Source organism: Camelus dromedarius, chromosome 3, assembly GCF_036321535.1.
Source record: "Camelus dromedarius isolate mCamDro1 chromosome 3, mCamDro1.pat, whole genome shotgun sequence".
In the NCBI taxonomy this organism is placed as follows: Eukaryota; Metazoa; Chordata; class Mammalia; order Artiodactyla; family Camelidae; genus Camelus; species Camelus dromedarius.
In genome coordinates, this window is record NC_087438.1 from 115,843,398 (window position 1) to 115,862,887 (window position 19,490).

A 19,490-nucleotide genomic window follows, 5' to 3' on the forward strand; every position below is an offset into this window, starting at 1 on the left:
TTGAATTCTGGTCTACCGTTTTATTATTTATTTCTGTTTTTTCTCCCTTTTGTTTCTCTTTCACCTTTCCTGCCTTTTTTGGGTTATTCATGATGTTTTTAGTATTCCATTTTAATTTATCTATTCTGAATTTGTATGTATTATTGTGTCTTCACCCTAGGAATTGCACTAAACATACTCAACTCCTCAGCATTTTCTTAGAATCAATATTTTGCTACTTCAGTTGAGATGTAGAACTCACATAGGTCCTTTTGTCTTCCTTCCTTTATGTTGTTTGTTATCTTCTTTATTATCTCCACGTGCATTGAAAACCTCATCAGACAATGTGATGGTTCTTGCTTTTAACTATGAAACATATTTTAAAGAATTCAAGAGGAGAGGTATAGTCTGTTTTATTTACCCAGTGTATTAGTCAGCTCAGGCTGCCATAACAAAATGCCACTAACTGTGTGGCTTGAACAACAGAAATTTATTTTGTTGCAATTCTGGAAGCTGAAGTCAAAGATCAAAGTTTCAGCATGGTCCGTTTCTTGTGAGGGCTCTCTTCTTGGCTTGTAGATGACTGTATCCTCACATCGCCTTTCCTCTGTGGGCAGAATGTAGCAAAGTCAGGGTAAGTTAATAATCGAACTGGCAAGGAAAAAAAGGGAAATTTCCAGGTGCTGGAAGTTAAGTTGGAATGGAAGACAAGCAGTGAGTGATGAGTTGGTGCTCAGATGCTGCGGTGGGGTTTTTGGTTCCAGGTACCTGCATTTGACTTGCAAATAAACAGTGGGAGCTTTGGTTCAAGAGAGCTGAGGAAGTGGAACTGATACCCCTATAGAAATCTGGGAACCTTGTTGACCCACATCGTTAAGGAAGAGATGGACCAGAAAAGCAATCTCTCTATGACCCAGGGAGGCTACAAGGTGCTTGTCTACCTCCCTTAGCTTGGGAGGGAAAAGAAATGGAAAACTGTTTTTCACTCTGGATTGGAGTTTGAATTTATAATATTGAGATCCCAGACTGAGAAGTTAACCTACAAACGGGGTTCCAGGCCAGTGATACTCCTGGAGTAAGACACTCAGGAGGGGTATAGCTACCACCCAGGCCATACTTAGTTACCATCAATTAAATAAACCCTGCCAAAGATGCTTTAACAATAAAAATCTAAGCACCAGGGGAACAATTCAATATAAATGAGAGTTGGAAGTTACAAATAAGAGCAAGATTAGACCAGGAACTTCAGATGATAGAACAACAATCTGAAAGAATATTTGAAATTGTCTGCTTAAAATGACTAAAGAGATAAATGGAAGATTTGAAAACATAAGAAAAAGTGAAATATTAGGAAAGAGAACAGGCAGATTTAAAGAAACAAATGAAATTTCATGAGGTTTCTTCTGTATAGTGTGGGGAACTTTGTTCAATATCTTGTAATAACCTTTAATGAAAAAGAATTTGAAAACAAATATATGTATGTATATGCATGACTGGGACATTGTGCTGTACACCAGAAATTGACACATTGTAACAGACTGTACTTCAATTAAAAAAAAAAGAGAAATTTCATGAGTGGGAAACACAACATTTGTAGTGAAAGAAATCATATGGAGAAGTTTTAGAAATGGTTAAAGAAATGAATCCTAAACTTCAAGATTCACAAGAAATAATGGAAAATGTAAAGAAAACAAATTCACAGCTAAACACATAATAGGAAATTGCAGAAAGCCAAAAGCCAAAAGAAGATCTTAAAAACCTTAAAAACAGAAACAACAACAACAAAAAGATTTATGGGATGACAGTTATCTTTCCTACAGATTTATCAACAGCAATAAAGAGCAGAGAAAGGATGGCATAATTTCCAAATCACTGAGGGAAAATAATTGTCTACCTAGAATTCTATATCCAGCTAAACTATCATTCAAAAGTCAAGGTGAAATAAAGACATTTTCAGAAAGTAAATGGAGTGAATGTGCTATTCAGAAAATCTTGCTGAAAGAATTACCAGTGGATATACTTCATAAAGAAGAAAATCTAGTCTAGAGTAACAGAATGGCTCCTAGAGTAATGTGATGTGAAACAAATGAGGTAAGTTAATAATAAACAGCATCTGATCCCAAGGCCAAGGTTTTGGTAATACCAATGGTGACTGGCCGGCTAGAAGTTGTAGACTGCGATAGCATATTAGTGTTCCTGTGGCTCAGGGTTATTGCCTGTTCTTGGTGACATCACGTAAGAAATTCTCCCTGAAAATACCTATGCTTTGATGTGTCAGCCACAAATTATAGCTCCCTTTGTTGGGATAAGTATGAGGTCATAGCTGATACATAGATGCCAGATCTTGAATTGTAACATATGCCAACCTAAAAATTCTTGAACTAGGAGGACTCACCTGTTCCCTGTGTTGTGCATTTTCTGAGTGTGAAGTTCTCTGTGTTGAGAGGGCTCGGAAAAGGGCAGACTTGTGGCCAAGGCATCATGGTTTTGAGATCCAGAAGGACTCTCCTTCCCCAATTATAGAAACTTGAATGTCCCTATGTGTTCCTTCCTGAGCCCATGTTGGTGTTTGCCAAGGAGCATCTAACATGTAAGGAAGTACAGGCTCAGGTGGGGGCCAGTGCCATGCTGAGCTTTGAGGTGGCCCAGGCCCAGATAGAGATGATGAGGTTCAAGGAGGGAAGGAAACTCAGTTCAAGCTTGAAAGTGTGTATGGAGGCCAAGGGCTGCGCCCAGAGGCTGGTGGTGCAGCAGGTGGGCAAGGTGGATGCTAGGAAGTACAGTGGTGAGGCCAGGGACCAGAAGGTCTTCTACATGGATGTCACAGGTGGGTTACTTGAGGTCCTTCTTATGTTCCTTAAGTTAATTATTAGGGAGTTTGGGGGCTGTGGAGGTGCCACCTAGAATCCTGTTTTCTCACAAAACCTCCCAGATAGCAACTAGCAGGTATTAATTACATGCCAAGGGCCAGAGTTGATGAAGTACTTCTTGTCTTTTTACTTGTGTAAACTTCACAGCCACCTCAGGCACAGTAATTCTGATTATTCCCATTTAAGATAAAGGCACAAGGAAATTTCATAACTTGCCAAAATTCACACAGCCAGATAACTACAGGCCCAGTATTCTGGGATTATTTATTTTTCCTGTCTAAAGAACTCTCATTAGTATGTATTTTAGCAGGTCTGCTGGTGATCTAGTGTTTTTCTGCTTGTATGGAAACATACCTATTTTGCCCTAAATTCTCAAGGCTGTTTTCTCTGGGTATCAAATCATAGTTTAGCACCACCCCCACCCCATATTAAAAAAAAAATGCATTTTAAAGGGTTTATTCCATTGTCTTCTGGATTCCATATTTTTGAGGGGAACATCAACTGTCAGATTTATTATGTTCTCACAAGGATCATTTTTTCCCTTATCCTGTTGTTTTTAAGATACTGTTTTTGATTTAGATTTTCAGCAGTTCATATCAATGAAATTTGGTGTGGTTTTCTTTGTATTCATACTGGTTACAGATGCAGAGCATTTTGAGTCTGTGGATTTTTGTCTTTCCTTAACCATGGAATATAGAGTATGGTTGAGGAAAGACCATAGGAAATGGTTGAGGAATGACATAGAATATGGTTTCTCACATGTGTTTCTCTAACTCTTAATTCTTTTTCTATCTCTTTTTTAGTCTTGGATATAATCTTTCAATCTATCTTCCAATTCACTAATCTTCTGTTCTTCTTTATCTAGCGTGTCGTCAAACCCTTTTATGGTGTATTTACTTTCAGTTATTGTATTTTCCAGTTTTATAATTTTCATTTGTTCAACTTCTTATAGAGTCTGTAGATTCTAGAATCTCTAGTAAAATTTTCATATTTGATCTATTTTCTTTCTTTCACATTAAAAATATTATCATGGTTGTATCCTGATCTGATAGCTGCAAAACTGATCATCTGACACCGCCTTTTTTGAAATTTCTGTTCACATTTTTGCTTGGCATGCCAGCAAATTTTCAGTTGACTGTCGGACATAGTTAGGGAAGACTTTTGAACAGGGATGATGTTATTTTACTCCAAAAACAGGATCAGCCTTTCTTTTACTGGAGAGGGAGTGAACGACAAAGAACTTTAGTCTATTCCAGGACTGCACTGGCTCAAGGCTGCACTGCAGTTTTGTTTTGTTTTGTTTTGTTTTGTTTGTTTTTAGGGGAGAGGTAATTAGGTCTATTTAATTACTTTTTTTAACGGAGGTACTGGGGATGGAACCCAGGACCTCATGCATGCTGAGCACACACTCTACCGCTTAAGCTATACCCTCCCCCTGCACTGCAGTTTTGATCAAGGCCATCTATCTTTAGTTTGCCTCTAATCCTGGGCATAATTCTCCAAAGAATTCTGCAGAGTCTTGGGTTATAGATGTGAGTCTCTTTTCACTCAGCTCTAATCTTTGTCTCTCTGGCAATGCATGATGCTGAAAACTCTGCTCCCATTTTCAGAGGTTTTCTGCTTGGCTTCTTGGACTCCTGCCCCATGCAGCTTTGGAACTCGTCAAATGTCTTGACGGGACAGCAGCTGAGTATGGAACTCAATTCTACAAGGTCTCTTTTCCCTGGAGGCTTGGCTCCTCTAACTTTGTCTCTCTGTTCACACCAGCTGTTCACAGCGTGATCGGCTTTCCTGTTTTATAGGAGCAGTCTTATGCCCAGATTTTCATTGTCATGCCATACCCAGGAGCAGCAATGTCCTGAGGGGAAAAGCAGATGCCCACTGTGGGCCCATATCTCTGAGCAGTTCCCTGTTACCTTCCTTACTCACCGTACATGTGCCTTCAGGAGAGCCCTGGCCCTAGCTCTCATTTCCGTTAGAATGACTCCCCTCAGCTTCATCAGAGCTGCCTCCCTTTCATCACTCAGCACTTCACCTAAACATCACTCCTAAGCAAGGTTTGCTCTGACCGCCAAATCTGTCACCAGTTAGTCCCTTCCAGCATGTCACTCTGTCTTATCTCATCATAGCACTCACCATAGCATTGCATCGTGGTTGTCATTTTTTTTTAACATTTTTTTATTGATTTATAATCATTTTACAATGTTGTGTCAAATTCCAGTGTAGAGCACAATTTTTCAGTTATAGATGAACATATATATATTCACATTTTTTTCTCTATGAGCTACCATAAGATCTTGTATATATTTCCCTGTGCTATACAGTATAATCTTGTTTATCTATTCTACAATTTTGAAATCCTAGTCTATCTCTCCCCACCCCCTTCCCCCTTAGCAACCACAAGTTTATATTCTATGTCTGTAAGTCTATTTCTGTTTTGTATTTATGCTTTGTTTGTTTGTTTGTTTTTTAGATTCCACATATGAGCGATCTCATATGGTATTTTTCTTTCTCTTTCTAACTTACTTCACTTAGAATGACATTCTCCAGGAGCATCCATGTTGCTGCAAATGGCGTTATGTTGTCGGTTTTTATGGCTGAGTAGTATTCCATTGTATAAATATACCACATCTTCTTTATCCAGTCACCTGTTGATGGACATTTAGGCTGTTTCCATGTCTTGGCTATTGTAAATAGTGCTGCTATGAACATTGGGGTGCAGGTGTCATCTTGAAGTAGAGTTCCTTCTGGATATATGCCCAGGAGTGGGATTCCTGGGTCATATGGCAAGTCTATTTCTAGTCTTTTGAGGAAACTCAATACTGTTTTCCACAGTGGCTGCACCAAACTGCTTTCCCACCAGCAGTGAAGGAGGGTTCCCTTTTCTCCACACCCTCTCCAGCATTTGTAATTTGTGGATTTTTGAATGATGGCCATTCTGAGTGGTGTGAGGTGATACCTCATTGTACTTTTGATTTGCATTTCTCAGATAATTAGTGATATGGAGCACTTTTTCATGTGCCTATTGATCATTTGTATGTCTTCCTTGGAGAATTGCTTGTTTAGGTCTTCTGCCCATTTTTGGATTGGGTTGTTTATTTTTTTCTTATTGAGTTGTATGAGCTGCTTATATATTCTGGAGATCAAGCCTTTGTCAGTTTCACTTGCAAAAATTTTTTCCCATTCCATAGGTTGTCTTTTTGTTTTACTTATGGTTTCCTTTGCTGTGCAGAAGCTTGTAAGTTTCATTAGGTCCCATTTGTTTATTCTTGCTTTTATTTCTTCTAGGAGAAAATTTTTGAGATGTATGTCAGATAATGTTTTGCCTATATTTTCCTCTAGGAAGTTTATTGTATCTTGTCTTATGTTTAAGTCTTTGATCCATCTTGAGCTGATTTTTGTGTATGGTGTAAGGGAGTGTTCTAGCTTCATTGTTTTACATGCTGCTGTTCAGTTTTCCCAACACCATTTGCTGAAGAGACTGGCTTTATTCCATTGTATGTTCTCGCCTCCTTTGTTGAAGCTTAGTTGACCAAAAGTGGTTGTCACATTTATATGTTCGTTTGTCTGTTTTTCCTTAATCGAAGATAAGATCTGTGAGGACAGAGATTATGTTATTCCCATTTCCAGCTATAGGGTAGCATTCCCAGCTACCACCGTGGTGCCTGCACATAGTGGGCCTTCCATTGAAATTAGTTGCGTTAATGATTGAATGAATGAATGAATGAATGAATGACTGCATCTACAGCATGGAATCTCTGAAACCCTGTAGGTATTAATTTCACTTTAATGGGACATATACAAGTATTAAACATTGATGATACCAGCTGTTGTGAAGGATGTGGAGACCTGGGACTCTGACACACTGCTGGTGGGAGTGTAAGTTGGTACAACCACTTTGGCAAAAAGCCCAAAGCAGATGCTCCTATGTGCCAACAGTTCTTTGTGCCCTAAAAGATACATAACGGAATGCTCACAGCAACTTTGCACATCGTATCTCCATATTGGAAACAACCCAAATGAACCACAGGAGAAAAAGGAAAAATAAACTGTGGTGCTCATATGACAGAATCCTGTACATCAATACGAAAGAACAGGCTACTGCCACATGCAGCACCATGGACAGATCTTATAGACGTTGTGTTGAGTGAAAGAAAACAGACCCAGAGGGTATATAATGTATAACTCCATTCATGTGAAATCAAAGAACAAGCAAAATTAATGGATGGTGATAGAGGTCAGAACAGCGGTTACTTTTGGAGGGTGGTCAGTCGTGGATGGGGAGCTGCAAATGTTCTGTTTGTTGATATGTTTTGGTTACATGGGGACAGATAGGTACACCTAAACTTCACTGAGCTGTGTAAATGAATTATACACTTCACATGTGAATTATACCTGGAAAAATGTAGAATAGTTGTGGTGTTCATACTGAATGCCTGGCTCTAGGGTTACAAGAGTGAATAACCCTGCCTGCCCACAAGAGGTGACTGTCACATGGGAAAGACAAGAAACTAGCTGTGACAGATGCTAGAATAACCCTGGCCACCTTCCTTCAGCCTTAGGAATTGCTCTTGAGTCAGAACGTCACGAAAATGTACACCTGAGGTTATGACACAGGAGACATGTGTGTAAATACAACTCTGTACCCTACTGGGCACATGACATCGCTGGCTCCAAGGAGAAAATTTACTAAACTCTGAAACTTCGGTCTCTGTGACACCGGCTTGTACCAGTTTTGTGTCTCTGACACTGTGTGTCCCTTTCCGTGCCCAGAACCCTCACTGGTGTTTGCCAAGGAGCAGCCGGCGCGCAGTGAAGTGCAGGCCGTGGCGGGGGCCAGTGCCACGCTGAGCTGCGAGGTGGCCCAGGCCCAGACGGAGGTGACGTGGTACAAGGACGGCAAGAAGCTGAGCTCCAGCTCCAAAGTGCGTGTGGAGGCCGCGGGCCGCACCCGGAAGCTGGTGGTGCAGCAGGCGGGCAAGGCGGACGCCGGGGAGTACAGCTGCGAGGCCGGGGGCCAGAGGGTCTCCTTCCACCTCGGCGTCACAGGTCAGTTCTAGGAGGTAGTAACTTAGCCTGGTGTGGAGCTGATGGGACTGGCTTGCACCCTTGACAGACCCAGTTCTCTTTCCACTAGACTTCATCTCTCCAAGCCTTCTGTCCTCCCACCTCCCATTTTCAAACCCATGGCTGGGCCAAGAGAGGCTGAGTGAACAGGGTGGGAACAAAAGAGAGAAAGGTGTTCCTGTAAACCCCGGGAGATGTTTATACACAGTAATGCACAGTCAGAAGTTCCCAGCCTCTTCCCAGAACCTACTGGGTATTCTTTGGTGCCTGGATGTCTGGTGCTGTCTTACTTGGAGTCTGAGGTAGACCAGATGTCTTTCAGCTGCAAGTATGTGCTCCAGAGTGTACTGGCTGCTCCCAGATGCCCTCACCCAGCCACTCATGTGGGTTCACACTAGGAAGAGATGTTTGAATTTCATTAAACCAGGATAAGGGGATGTTTCTGCCACACAGTTGTATTTGGATTTACCTCAAGACTGGATTGTCAAAGTTTCAGTTCTGGACACCCTTTCCTCCTTGCACACAGACACAGAAGTTATCTGTGCACCTACACATAGCAAAATTTAGACCCATTTTTCTTGCAATGCGTGTGCAGAGTAAAGAGACCCCCGAGGATTGGCAGACAGGTGCCTGGGATTTGCACATGTGAGGTCTGGAACTCTCTTCTTAAAGCAAGTATTGTTTTCTTTTTGTCTTCTGTTAGAACATCCAATGTCAGAGCTCCTCTCGGAGTCTGGTTTATAGATTCAGACGTGTAGAGGCGTGGCAGCTTCTCCTGTGCCAGCGTGCCTTGTTAAAGACCAGTTACTGCAGTAACAGCCCCTGGCTGGTAAAGCAGTGTTTATTTCATAGCATTTCCTAATGGTCAGTGTGTGTCTGTGTCTCCCTGGCTGGTTGTAGAGAAGGATGAGAAGTAAGTGTATTTTCCTTTTGTTAGGAGAGAGAGTCCTAATACCAAATAAATGTGGGCTGTAGTCACACACTGACTTCTCGGTGCCACCACGGGGCAGTTTGGTATTGTATCTGCATTCGGTGGTTTTTAGGTGTATATAGATATTAGAAATGTATTATATATCTTTAAAAATGGTATTTTAGGAGAATATGACAAATTATTTCCTGGCAATAAATAGGAAAGGCTTGACAAATTGATCAAATTCTTAGAAAATTCTGTAAAAAGTGACACAAGAAGCATTCGACAACTCCGATTGTCCTATAACCTTTTAAGTAACTGGAACCATAATAATAAATCTTCTCATAGAGAAAGATCTAAGCCCAGTGACTCCAGTGGTGAATTATATGAAGTCCTTTGGAAAGAAAATCCGTATCCAAAGGGTTTCATCTAGAAAATAGAAAAAGGAGACACACTGTGGTTTCTTTCCTATAGCCAGCGTAACATTGATACCAATATCTGACAAAGACAGTAATAAGAATTAAAATTACAGACCAATCTATTACGGATACCGAGGCCAAAATCTGAAATAACATATTATCGAAATCAATTGAGCCATGTATCAGGAGGAACATTGACAGCACACTGTGATGAAAGTCATAGTCCAGAAATGCAAGGCTGCGTAAACACTGGGAGCATAAGCAAAGCAGTATAATGCAGTGACGTGAGCAGGTGGAAAGGAAAAACAAAGTGATTTCCTCAGCAAACGCAGAGTAAAATAGTAGGTAAAATTTAGCAGTCTCAATACAGAAGAAATGTTTAATAAAGTTAGCATCAATCACATAAAATTCTTCACAAATTATAGATAAAATCATTCTTTCTTAATTTGATAAATGATGCCGCAGACAAACCAGCTAATCGCACACGAAAAAGCGAAAGCTTGAAAGCTTTGCCTGTGAGATGGGGAAACAGACAAGCCAACTGTCACTGCTTTTCTCCCACAGTGTACAGCACAGTTCAGAGGAAGATCAAATGAAAGATATCAAAGTGTGAAAAACACAAAAGTGGAATTTGCAGATGATATGGTTTATCCAAAAAGATAAATTATGAGACTTAATATGATAGTTGAGAAAGATTACTGGGTAAAAAAAATCAGTATGAAGAAAACACTTCTGTGTTCTCATAGTAGCAACAAACATCTGGAAAATGAAATTTTAAGAGTTCCAGTAGTGTCCAAAAATCACTTTCTAATTCCAAGCCTAATAAAAAGGTGCTGAAAGGCTCTGTGGGAGGAAGTTATTAAAAAGTTTTGAGAGACAGGCAAGAAGGCCTAAATAGTTGGGTAGAAATCGTGGGGGAATCAAAAATGTTTAATACCAATTAAAATCCAAACAAATATTTGTTTGGTGGAGGTTTTGAAAAGTGACAAGCGAATTGTCAAGACCACGTACAGTCAACACACTCTTGAAGAAGACCAAAAGGTGCGTTATTTGCTGCATCAGATACCAAGACTGTTATAAAGCTACAGTGACGATTGAGTCTCGGTGTAGAGATAGATACACGGCCCGAAGGACCGGAGTAGTGGTCGCAGACACAGCCCTGCATGTAACAGATGACCACGTGTCCCTCTCACCCCCGCCTTTTTTTAAAATGTGGAATCATGCAAGCAGTGGAGGCAACGTGGTTTTAATAAATAGTACTTGGACCATTTAACCAGACAGAAGAAAGATTGGACCAGTAACTTATAACATACACAGTCAGCTTCCATAGGGTTAGAGACTGCACGCAGAGTAGAAGGGGGAACCATAAAATGCTTAGATGATAATATACATGTTTTTAATTACTTCAGGGTAAAGAGTGATTTCTTAGAGTACACGTGTGCCAACCATAACAAAAAAAAAATGTGACATTAGACTGCACTAAAACTAAAGGTGTCGCTTCATCAGAAGACAGCCTAAGTCAGTGAAAAGGCAAACCACACAGATGTGGAAGGTATTTAGAACACACGTAATTGTCAGGGCTCTAGCAGTTAAATATATAAAAAGTTCCTAAAAATGAACGTACGATGGAAAATGCTTCGAAATTTGGGCAAAAGCCTTAAACGGTGACATCGCAGAAGAACAAACACTGATGACCAAAAGCATCAGAAAGGGTCCTTCACTTTGTGAGTTCTCAGAAAAATGCAGAAGGTAGCCACGGGAGGCAGAGCTTCACTCCCACCAGATGGCCCACAGGGACAGAGAATAAGAGCGTGGAGCCACTTTGCCAGTGCGCACTTGTCCCGCACCATCCTGTCGGAAAGGCTTTGGCCTGTCTGGGAATGCACGCATCATGACCCCAGAGCTCTCTCCTAGAGGATTTGTGCAGACGGGACGTTTTTCACAGTGTCCTCCCCTGAAACAGACTGCATGGTGCCCTGGTGGAATGTGTAGATAAGTTGTCTTACATGTTGCTGACAAGGCAGTGACACTTCTCCAGGCCACACAGCTAGCGCATGACCTGGAGGAGTTTCCTGTCCCCCTACGTTCCTGCCCATGCAGTTGTTTCCTGGTGCAGCAACTTTCATGACTTGAAGGTGAAAAATGTCCTGAATAACCTTATGGAAAAGACTGGGGCGCCATCAGGAGGGATGAAGAACACATGCCTTGAGACCCTGCAGATCCTGTGTGCATAGGGGAAGGGTTTTACAGGGTCCCAACCAGGAAGAGCCCAGAGTGATGTGGGGGAGAATGCATAGTCAAACGGTGTTACCTGTGGGTGACACAGGCAAGGGCTTGTCCTGGCCACAGCACTGGTACAGAGCCTGGAGAATCTCCAGCCCCGCAGCCTCCCCATCCCGGTCTTCTTTCCCCAGTGTTGCCTACCTACTGAGTTGGTATCTTTGACCCCGTGTATCCCTCCCTCCCTGCCTGTCCCCAGAGCCCTCGGTGGTGTTTGCCAAGGAGCAGCCGGCACACAGTGAAGTGCAGGCCGTGGTGGGGGCCAGTGCCACGCTGAGCTGCGAGGTGGCCCAGGCGCAGACGGAGGTGACGTGGTACAAGGACGGCAAGAAGCTGAGCTCCAGCTCGAAAGTGCGTGTGGAGGCCACGGGCCGCACCCGGAGGCTGGTGGTGCAGCAGGCGGGCAAGGCGGACGCCGGGGAGTACAGCTGCGAGGCCGGGGGCCAGAGGGTCTCCTTCCGCCTGGACGTCACAGGTCAGTTACTGGAGTGGGCAGTAGCCTTGTTTGGAGACGATGGGTCTGATCGGAGCCCATGTTGTCCCTGGTGTTCTTTTCATCACACACATCTCCCTTCTTTCCATCTTGCTGTTTCTCCTCCCGTGGCTGAGCCCAGGGTGGCTGGATTAGGTGGGAGTGTAGGAAGCAGAGGGGCCTTCGTTCATCTTGAGTGGCGTTTCCATGCTTGGTCCTTAGTTACATGTTCCCAGCGCCTGCCTGGTTTTCTTCGTTGTCTGGGGCTCTGAGTCTCCTTGGCTTTGGGGTTCGAAGTAGATCAGGGAACTCTCAGCTGGAGATATGGAAACTTCCTCCCACTGGATGATCTGGCAGCTTCCAGATTTGCTCACCCAGAACTATATGTAGGCTCTCACTCGTGATATATTTGGATCCAATGGGACCAACAATAAGGAGAAATTTCAGTTACCCATGCCAACTTGTGAATATCTCAAGCGGAACCCTGGATCATCAAAGTTTTAGATGTTCTGTGAATCTCTTCCTTCCTTGCACAAGGATGGAGAAGCGTCCTCTGCGCCTGCACCATCGAGATCCAGGCCCTGTTGCGCTGTCTGTGCCAGGTAAACAGAGAGCAGGGACGGGTAGACATGTGCCTGTCGGTGCACCTCTGAGGTTGGAATGTTCCCCTTAAAGCAAACCTTGCTTTCCTTTTGTCTTCAGTTAGAGCATCCTGTGTCAGAATTTCCCTGGAGGCTGATGTATAAATTTAGAAATGGAGAGGCATTGGGAGCTTATGCTGTACCAACATGCTTCGTTAAAGAGGCCTTAACATAGTAGCAGTCTGACTGGTAAAACAGTTTTTATTTCAAGCATTTCCTAATGGTCAGTGTGTGTCTGTGCATCCCAGGCTGGCTCATAGAGGAGGATGAGAAATCAATGTATCTTCTTTGTTAAGAGAGTGTGAATGTGACTTAGGGCTGGGCTGCTGCAGTCCCACGTGTGCCTCCTAGGTGCTGCCACAAAACAGTGTGGTGTTGTATCTGTGTTCAGTGATGTCTGAGTGTGTAGAGATCCGAAAAGGCCGCTATATCTATTTGTGTAACATTATTTGAGGAAAAGATGACAAATCATTTTATGAGAAAAAAAAAATTGGAAAGTTGTAACTTTTGGCGAATTCCTGGAAAACTCTATCAAAACTGACACAAGATGAAATAGAAAACTCAGTCCAATGTTTGAAAGACATGGAACCAGTAATTAAACAGAAATCTTTTCATAGAGGAAGGCCTAAGCCTAATGGCTGTATTGATCAATTTTACTGAATATTTCCATGTTCATGGAGGTTCTTCAACAGAATAGAAAAGGGAAATACACCGTCCAAGTCATTTTCTGTAGATAACACAGTATTGATACTTAGATGTTACGGGGAAATTTGCAGAATTAAAATTATAGACAATCACATATAAATGCCAAAGCTGAATTAAGATATTTTGCAAACTGTACAATGTCTGAAGAGGACAATACATGATGATGAAAGTCATAGTCCAAGAATGTGTGGTTGGATGGACCGTAGAAACATTAGAAAATCAGAATAATGGGTAATCTTAACAGCATGAAACACAGAAATGTTTTGATTATCCCCCAAAAATGCAGAATAAAAATGTGTGATAGAATTTAACATCATATATCCTGAAAAATTATTTGAGAAGCTTAGGTTTCATCTCATGATCTAAAATTCATAACAGGCTGTAAATATAGAGATTCTTCCTTACTTTGAAACACGGCAGCACAAATGACACCAGCTAACAGCACACTTAAACAGAAAGCCCGGCTTGGAAATCAGGCAAGATAAGGAGGCTTTCTGCCACCACTTGTAACATTGGAAAGCATAGTAAACAGGAATGTGAGATAAAGGTATAAAATTGACAGAAGAACACCAAACGTTTTTTTTAAATGAGGATATTGTTGTCAATTCAGAAAGTTCAACATATTAATGATTAGATTTAGTAAGAGACTTGGAGAAGATTATTGCATAAGATCAATGTACAGGAAACACTTTTATATATGCACTTAGCAACAGACAACTTGAATGTGAAATTTAAAAGAATGACAATAGCTTCAAAAGCATCATTTTCTAATTCAAGTGTAATAACTGATGTTTAAGTTTAATGATATTAAGTTAGTAAAACTATTAAACACTTTGAGATATGAAAGACACAGAAACCATGGAGAGTCAGTGATGTTCATTCATAGTCAAAATTCAAATATGTATCCTTTTGGATGGAAAGAAAATTGACAAATTGGTTACAAAAGCCAAAGACTCTGAAAAAAAAAACAAAGTGAGAGCGTTTTCTATACTCAATATCCAGATTTAGTGTGGAGCTACGGTAATGAAGACAACGTGGGCTGAATTTGTAGATACTGACAGGTATATACAGAATAGATAAACAAGATTACACTGTACAGCACAGGGAAATGTATACAAGATCTTGTGGCAGCTCACGGCGAAGACGAATGTGACAATGAATATGTGTATGTTCATGTATGACTGAAACATTGTGCTCTACACCGGAAATTGACACGATGTTGTAAAATGACTATAACTCAAAAAAAAAAAGAGAAAACACAACATGGACTAAATGCACAGATGGATAAACATGAAAGGAATGGATTATTGCCTCAGAAACAACTCTGCACCACTGGGCAACAGCAGCCCACGTCTTTTGTGTTTTATGAGGTTGCGAGTGTGATGTGCAGAGACAGGGTGGTCTCTTCACACAGGGCGCTAAGATCACTGACCATGTGGAACAGAATGAAATAAAATTAGCCGTCCTCTCGAATCACGAAGATCAATTACACGTGAGTTACAGACTTTAATGTGAAAGATAACATACGCTGTCAGTAGGCAGTGCAAAGTATTTCATGCCCTCAATGTATGAAATATTTTGGAAAAGGAATATAAATGTACTAATCAGAAGGACAAATTGATCTACATTTCCATGTTAAGTTTAAGAACTGTCTGGATCAGGAGACACCGTAAAAGGGTGAAACAGAAAAGGCAAGGCACAAGAATGGGGAAGAATTTCACAACAAATGCAACTATCAGTGCTTTAGCATTTCCGTAAGTAAAGGGCTGAAAAAGACAGACAACCCTATTGAAAATGGGGCAGAACGTGAAAATGACATCACCAAACACTCAGAAACGTGACTCACGTTGTCTGTCATTGGGAAAACGGAAAGACAGCCACAAGGTGTAGAACTTCAGCTGCACCAGGTGGATGACAGATGACAACACTGAGAGCAGGAAAGAGAGTGGAGCTTCCGGAACGCTCGTGACATGGGTCAGAAACTCTGGATGCATCCAGCACTGTTGAGGCCTTCCTGCATCATGACCCCCGTATCCTCTGTGCACAGAAGACTTTCACAACAGCGTAGCTGGACCAGCTCAGAGGAATGAGTGGGAGAACGTATAAACCATGTTCTTTGTGTGTGACACGGACAGGGGGACTTGTCCCAGCCACATCACTGGCTCAGAGCCTGGAGAATCTCCAGCCCCCCAACATCCTCATCCCAGTCTTCTTTCCCCAGTGTTGCCTACCTACTGAGATGGTATCTTTGACCCCGTGTGTCCCTCACTCCCTCCCTGTCCCCAGAGCCCTCGGCGGTGTTTGCCAAGGAACAGCCGGCGCGCAGTGAAGTGCAGGCCGTGGCGGGGGCCAATGCCACGCTGAGCTGCGAGGTGGCCCAGGCCCAGACGGAGGTGACATGGTACAAGGACGGCAAGAAGCTGAGCTCCAGCTCCAAAGTGCGTGTGGAGGCCGCGGGCCGCACCCGGAGGCTGGTGGTGCAGCAGGCGGGCAAGGCGGACGCCGGGGAGTACAGCTGCGAGGCTGGGGGCCAGAGGGTCTCCTTCCGCCTGGACGTCACAGGTCAGTTCTTGAGGACACTAAGTCCCCCCTTGTGGAAGGCAGGGTCGGGCTGGCTTACAGCCCCACCAGACCCTTGTGCACCTGCCCTTAGATGTCCTCTCATCATGTCTCTTAATCTTCCGTCTGGCTTTATACCCATTTTGAAACCAGGGAGGATGAATGGGGAGGGTGTGCATGGAGGGAAGGGAGGCCGTGTCTGTCCACTTGTTCCCGCACAGTAAGGCTCAGGCACACATGCTGAGCACCTGCCAGAACCTTCTGTCGTCCCCTGGTGTGAGGGCCCTGGCTCCACCTGATGCTTGGGGTCTGAGGTAGCCTGGGTGTCCGTCACCAGGCAGAGTGTGACTTCCCCCTATCATGTGTCCTCACAGCCAGCACACGCCCTCAGCCAGCACCCCCTGGTGGTTCTCGGGCTGCAAGGGCTGTTTCAGTTTCACTGAACCCAGACTAGGGGACGTTTGTCCGCATAGTCATACATGGAATTGTGTCAAGAGTGAGCTTTGGATGAACCCATTTGATTTTCTGGGATATCCTTTCTTCCTTTCCATGGATGCAGAAGCTCTTCCCCTCTGTATGTGGCAAATTATAGGCCCACGTTTCGTTGTGATGTCCTTGCAGGGGGAAGAAAGAAGGGAGGATTGGGAACGCTCACCTGTGATATTTAGGGGGATTGATTTCAAACAAACAGCATTTTGCCTTTGTCTTCAGTTTGGATGTGCAATGTCAGAATTCCCCTTGGAGTTAAATTTATAAATTCAGGATGGAAAGGAAGAAGTCGCTCCTCCACCTCAGTACCCTTTGCCAAGTATGGGGATTTGCTGTAGTAACCGCCTCTGACTGACCAAGGAGTGTTCACTTCATTGTATTTTCCTCACAGCTCATGAGTGCCTTTGCTTTGTGGCTGGTACCTACTGACACGTAAGAGAGGAAGGTTGTTTCCCTCCCGGTATGAGAGTCTTAATGCCGAACGGGGGGGGACCGCCCTCCCACCTTGACTCCAGGGTGCCAACACATACTAGTTGGGGGTTTTGTCCGTGTAGATCATTTGTGAGGCTTAGAGATACCCCAAATCCTGCTACGTGCCTCTGTTTAATGTGGTCTTAGGAGGATATTGAAAAGTATCGTAAGATACAGAAAATGAGAAATTGTGAATCTATGCCTGAAATCAGTGGAACTGATTATGTAAAATCTTCTAAGCTGAGTAGTTCTTTGGTGAACTGTAGCAAATATCCTGGAAAGCAGCTGTCATTCCACACTTGTGCAGGTGATCCTAGAGTAGAAAAAGGAGATACAGCCCACAAGTGGCTTTATTTCCGGAGCATAACATTGATACCAAAATCTGACAAGAAAGGCAGGAAGAATGAAGTTACAGACCAATCAGTGGTGGCCCCCAAGGCGAAGATCATAAAGAAACAGTGAGCAGGATGAACTCAGCAGTATCTCAGGAGGGTAAAACACAGTGATGGAGGTCATTGTCCAGTCACCGGAGTATGGTCTAACTTTGGCAACGTTGATCAATATACAGATTGATGTGAAGAGCCTGAAGGCAAAGAGATGTGATTATGTCAATGAGTGCAAAATCAAATGCTTGATTACAATTTAGCATCCTCCATCGAGAAGAAAGTTTGACGAGATTTGGCATCAATTCATGCTGTAGAATTCTTAACAAACTGTAAAAAAGTGTTCCTCTGTGATAAATGGGGCTGTGGAAAGATAGCACCGCACTTTAAAGTTTACCTTGAAAGCTTTCATATTAGGGACAATAAGCAGTGAGCAGAGGAAGGAGGGAAATAAACTCAAAGGCAAACCATTTGGGGAAAGTAAAGGTGGGACTTCTGGGTGATTTGATTGTCAACTCGCAGAATCCAAAAGATAAATAAAGATAAATTTGGAGATAAGTTACCATGTAAAAAAAAGACGTTATGCAGAAAACATTTCCATTTGTATATACTAGCAAGAAACACTTGGAAAATGAAAATTAAAAGAGTTACTATTGCATGAAAAATAGATTTCTGATCTGAAGTCTGATGAAAGTTGCTAAGAGGCTGTATGGGGACACTGTTAAACTATTTATGAGACAGTGGAGAGGTTGAAGTGGGTGGATAGAAATTTGTGGAAAAATCAAAGCTGTTCATAACCATCAAATTCTGATTTAAAAACTGGGTGGGAGCACAGTTGGTGTGATTAAAAGACAATGGGCAGACTCCAAAGAATGATAGAGACTTGCCTGGACACAGAGCTGGTGCAGAGCCTGGAGAATCTCCAGACCCCCATTATCCCCAACCAGGGCTTCTTTCCACAGTGCTGCCTTCCTGACTGAGATTGTGTCTGTGACCCCGTGTGTCCCTCCCTCCCTGCCTGTCCCCAGAGCCCTCGGCGGTGTTTGCCAAGGAGCAGCCGGCACACAGTGAAGTACAGGCCGTGGCGGGGGCCAGTGCCACGCTGAGCTGCGAGGTGGCCCAGGCCCAGACGGAGGTGACGTGGTACAAGGACGGCAAGAAGCTGAGCTCCAGCTCCAAAGTGCATGTGGAGGCCGCAGGCCGCACCCGGAGGCTGGTGGTGCAGCAGGCGGGCAAGGCGGACGCCGGGGAGTACAGCTGCGAGGCTGGGGGCCAGAAGGTCTCCTTCCGCCTGGACGTCACAGGTCAGTTCTTGAGGACACTAAGTCCACCTGTGTGTACGGGATGATAGGGCTGGCTTACAGCCTCAACAGACTTTTGTGCACCTGCCATTAGGCGTCCTCTTGTCATGTCTCTTCATGTTAGGTCTATAAATTAGGAATGAATGGAAAAAGTCACTCTGCCACATCAGTATGTTTTGGTAATGGGAAATTAACATAACAGCAGCCCCTGGATGGAAGGGAGTATATATTTCACTGCTGGTTTAGAGCCTGGAGAAGTTTTCAGTCCCTTTCTCACCATTCAGTGCTTTTCCTGATTTTGTTTTTCTGACTTTGTTGTGTTTTTTCACCCCGTGAACTTGTATGTGTTATCATAGTTCCCAGTGGGATTTCTTAAGGGGCAGCTGGTACACAGGAAGGTTCATTTATTTTGATGGACTTGAGTTTTATTCTGAAATGGGAGGTAGCTTATATCAAGACTGAACAGGTGGGAGAAGGACGGAAAGAAACTCTGTTGGAGCTTGAACGTGTTTGTGGAGGTGTGACTCTTGGGCTGTGGCTGCTTGTGAAGCAGGCTGGCAAGATAAAAACTAGGAAGTGTATCTGCTAATTCCAGGACCAGGAGGTCTCCTTCCATGTATGTATTTTTCATCAGTTATTGGAGATACCAAATTGGCATTATTTGGTAGTGAGAATGGGGCAGCCTTGTTGCACAGTCAGAACCTGCTGCTCTTTTTCTGTGTATTAATATCTTAAATCTCCTATCTTCCAATCTTCCATTTTCATGGCCAATGTTTGGTCAAGAAAGCATGGATGAGTGGTGGATGTGGAGGGAAAGTGGCTGTTCTTTTATACCAAGTATTATTTTCCATGTCATAATGCTTAGTCACCTTTTTCCAGCACATGTTCAGACTGCATTGGTGTTCCTTCATTTTAGGAGTCTTGCTATATCTGATGCAGAGGGC

At 43.1% G+C, this 19,490-nt stretch overlaps 1 protein-coding gene across 30 annotated transcripts in view; it reads left to right on the forward strand.

Moving 5' to 3' along the window:
* Positions 1–19,490, forward strand: part of OBSCN (obscurin, cytoskeletal calmodulin and titin-interacting RhoGEF) — a 169,985-nt gene that overhangs the window by 18,353 nt on the left and 132,142 nt on the right. For 28 of the 30 annotated variants that reach the window (XM_064484554.1, XM_064484556.1, XM_064484555.1 and 25 more), the window contains exons 10-13: positions 7,623–7,898; positions 11,725–12,000; positions 15,630–15,905; positions 18,274–18,549. The exons of 1 other annotated variant lie outside the window; for it this stretch is intronic. In XM_064484554.1, the coding sequence (XP_064340624.1) occupies positions 7,623–7,898; positions 11,725–12,000; positions 15,630–15,905; positions 18,274–18,549 (1,104 nt within the window). The remainder of the gene's footprint in view (positions 1–7,622; positions 7,899–11,724; positions 12,001–15,629; positions 15,906–18,273; positions 18,550–19,490) is intronic. One more of the 30 variants, XM_064484566.1, reaches the window with a different exon arrangement.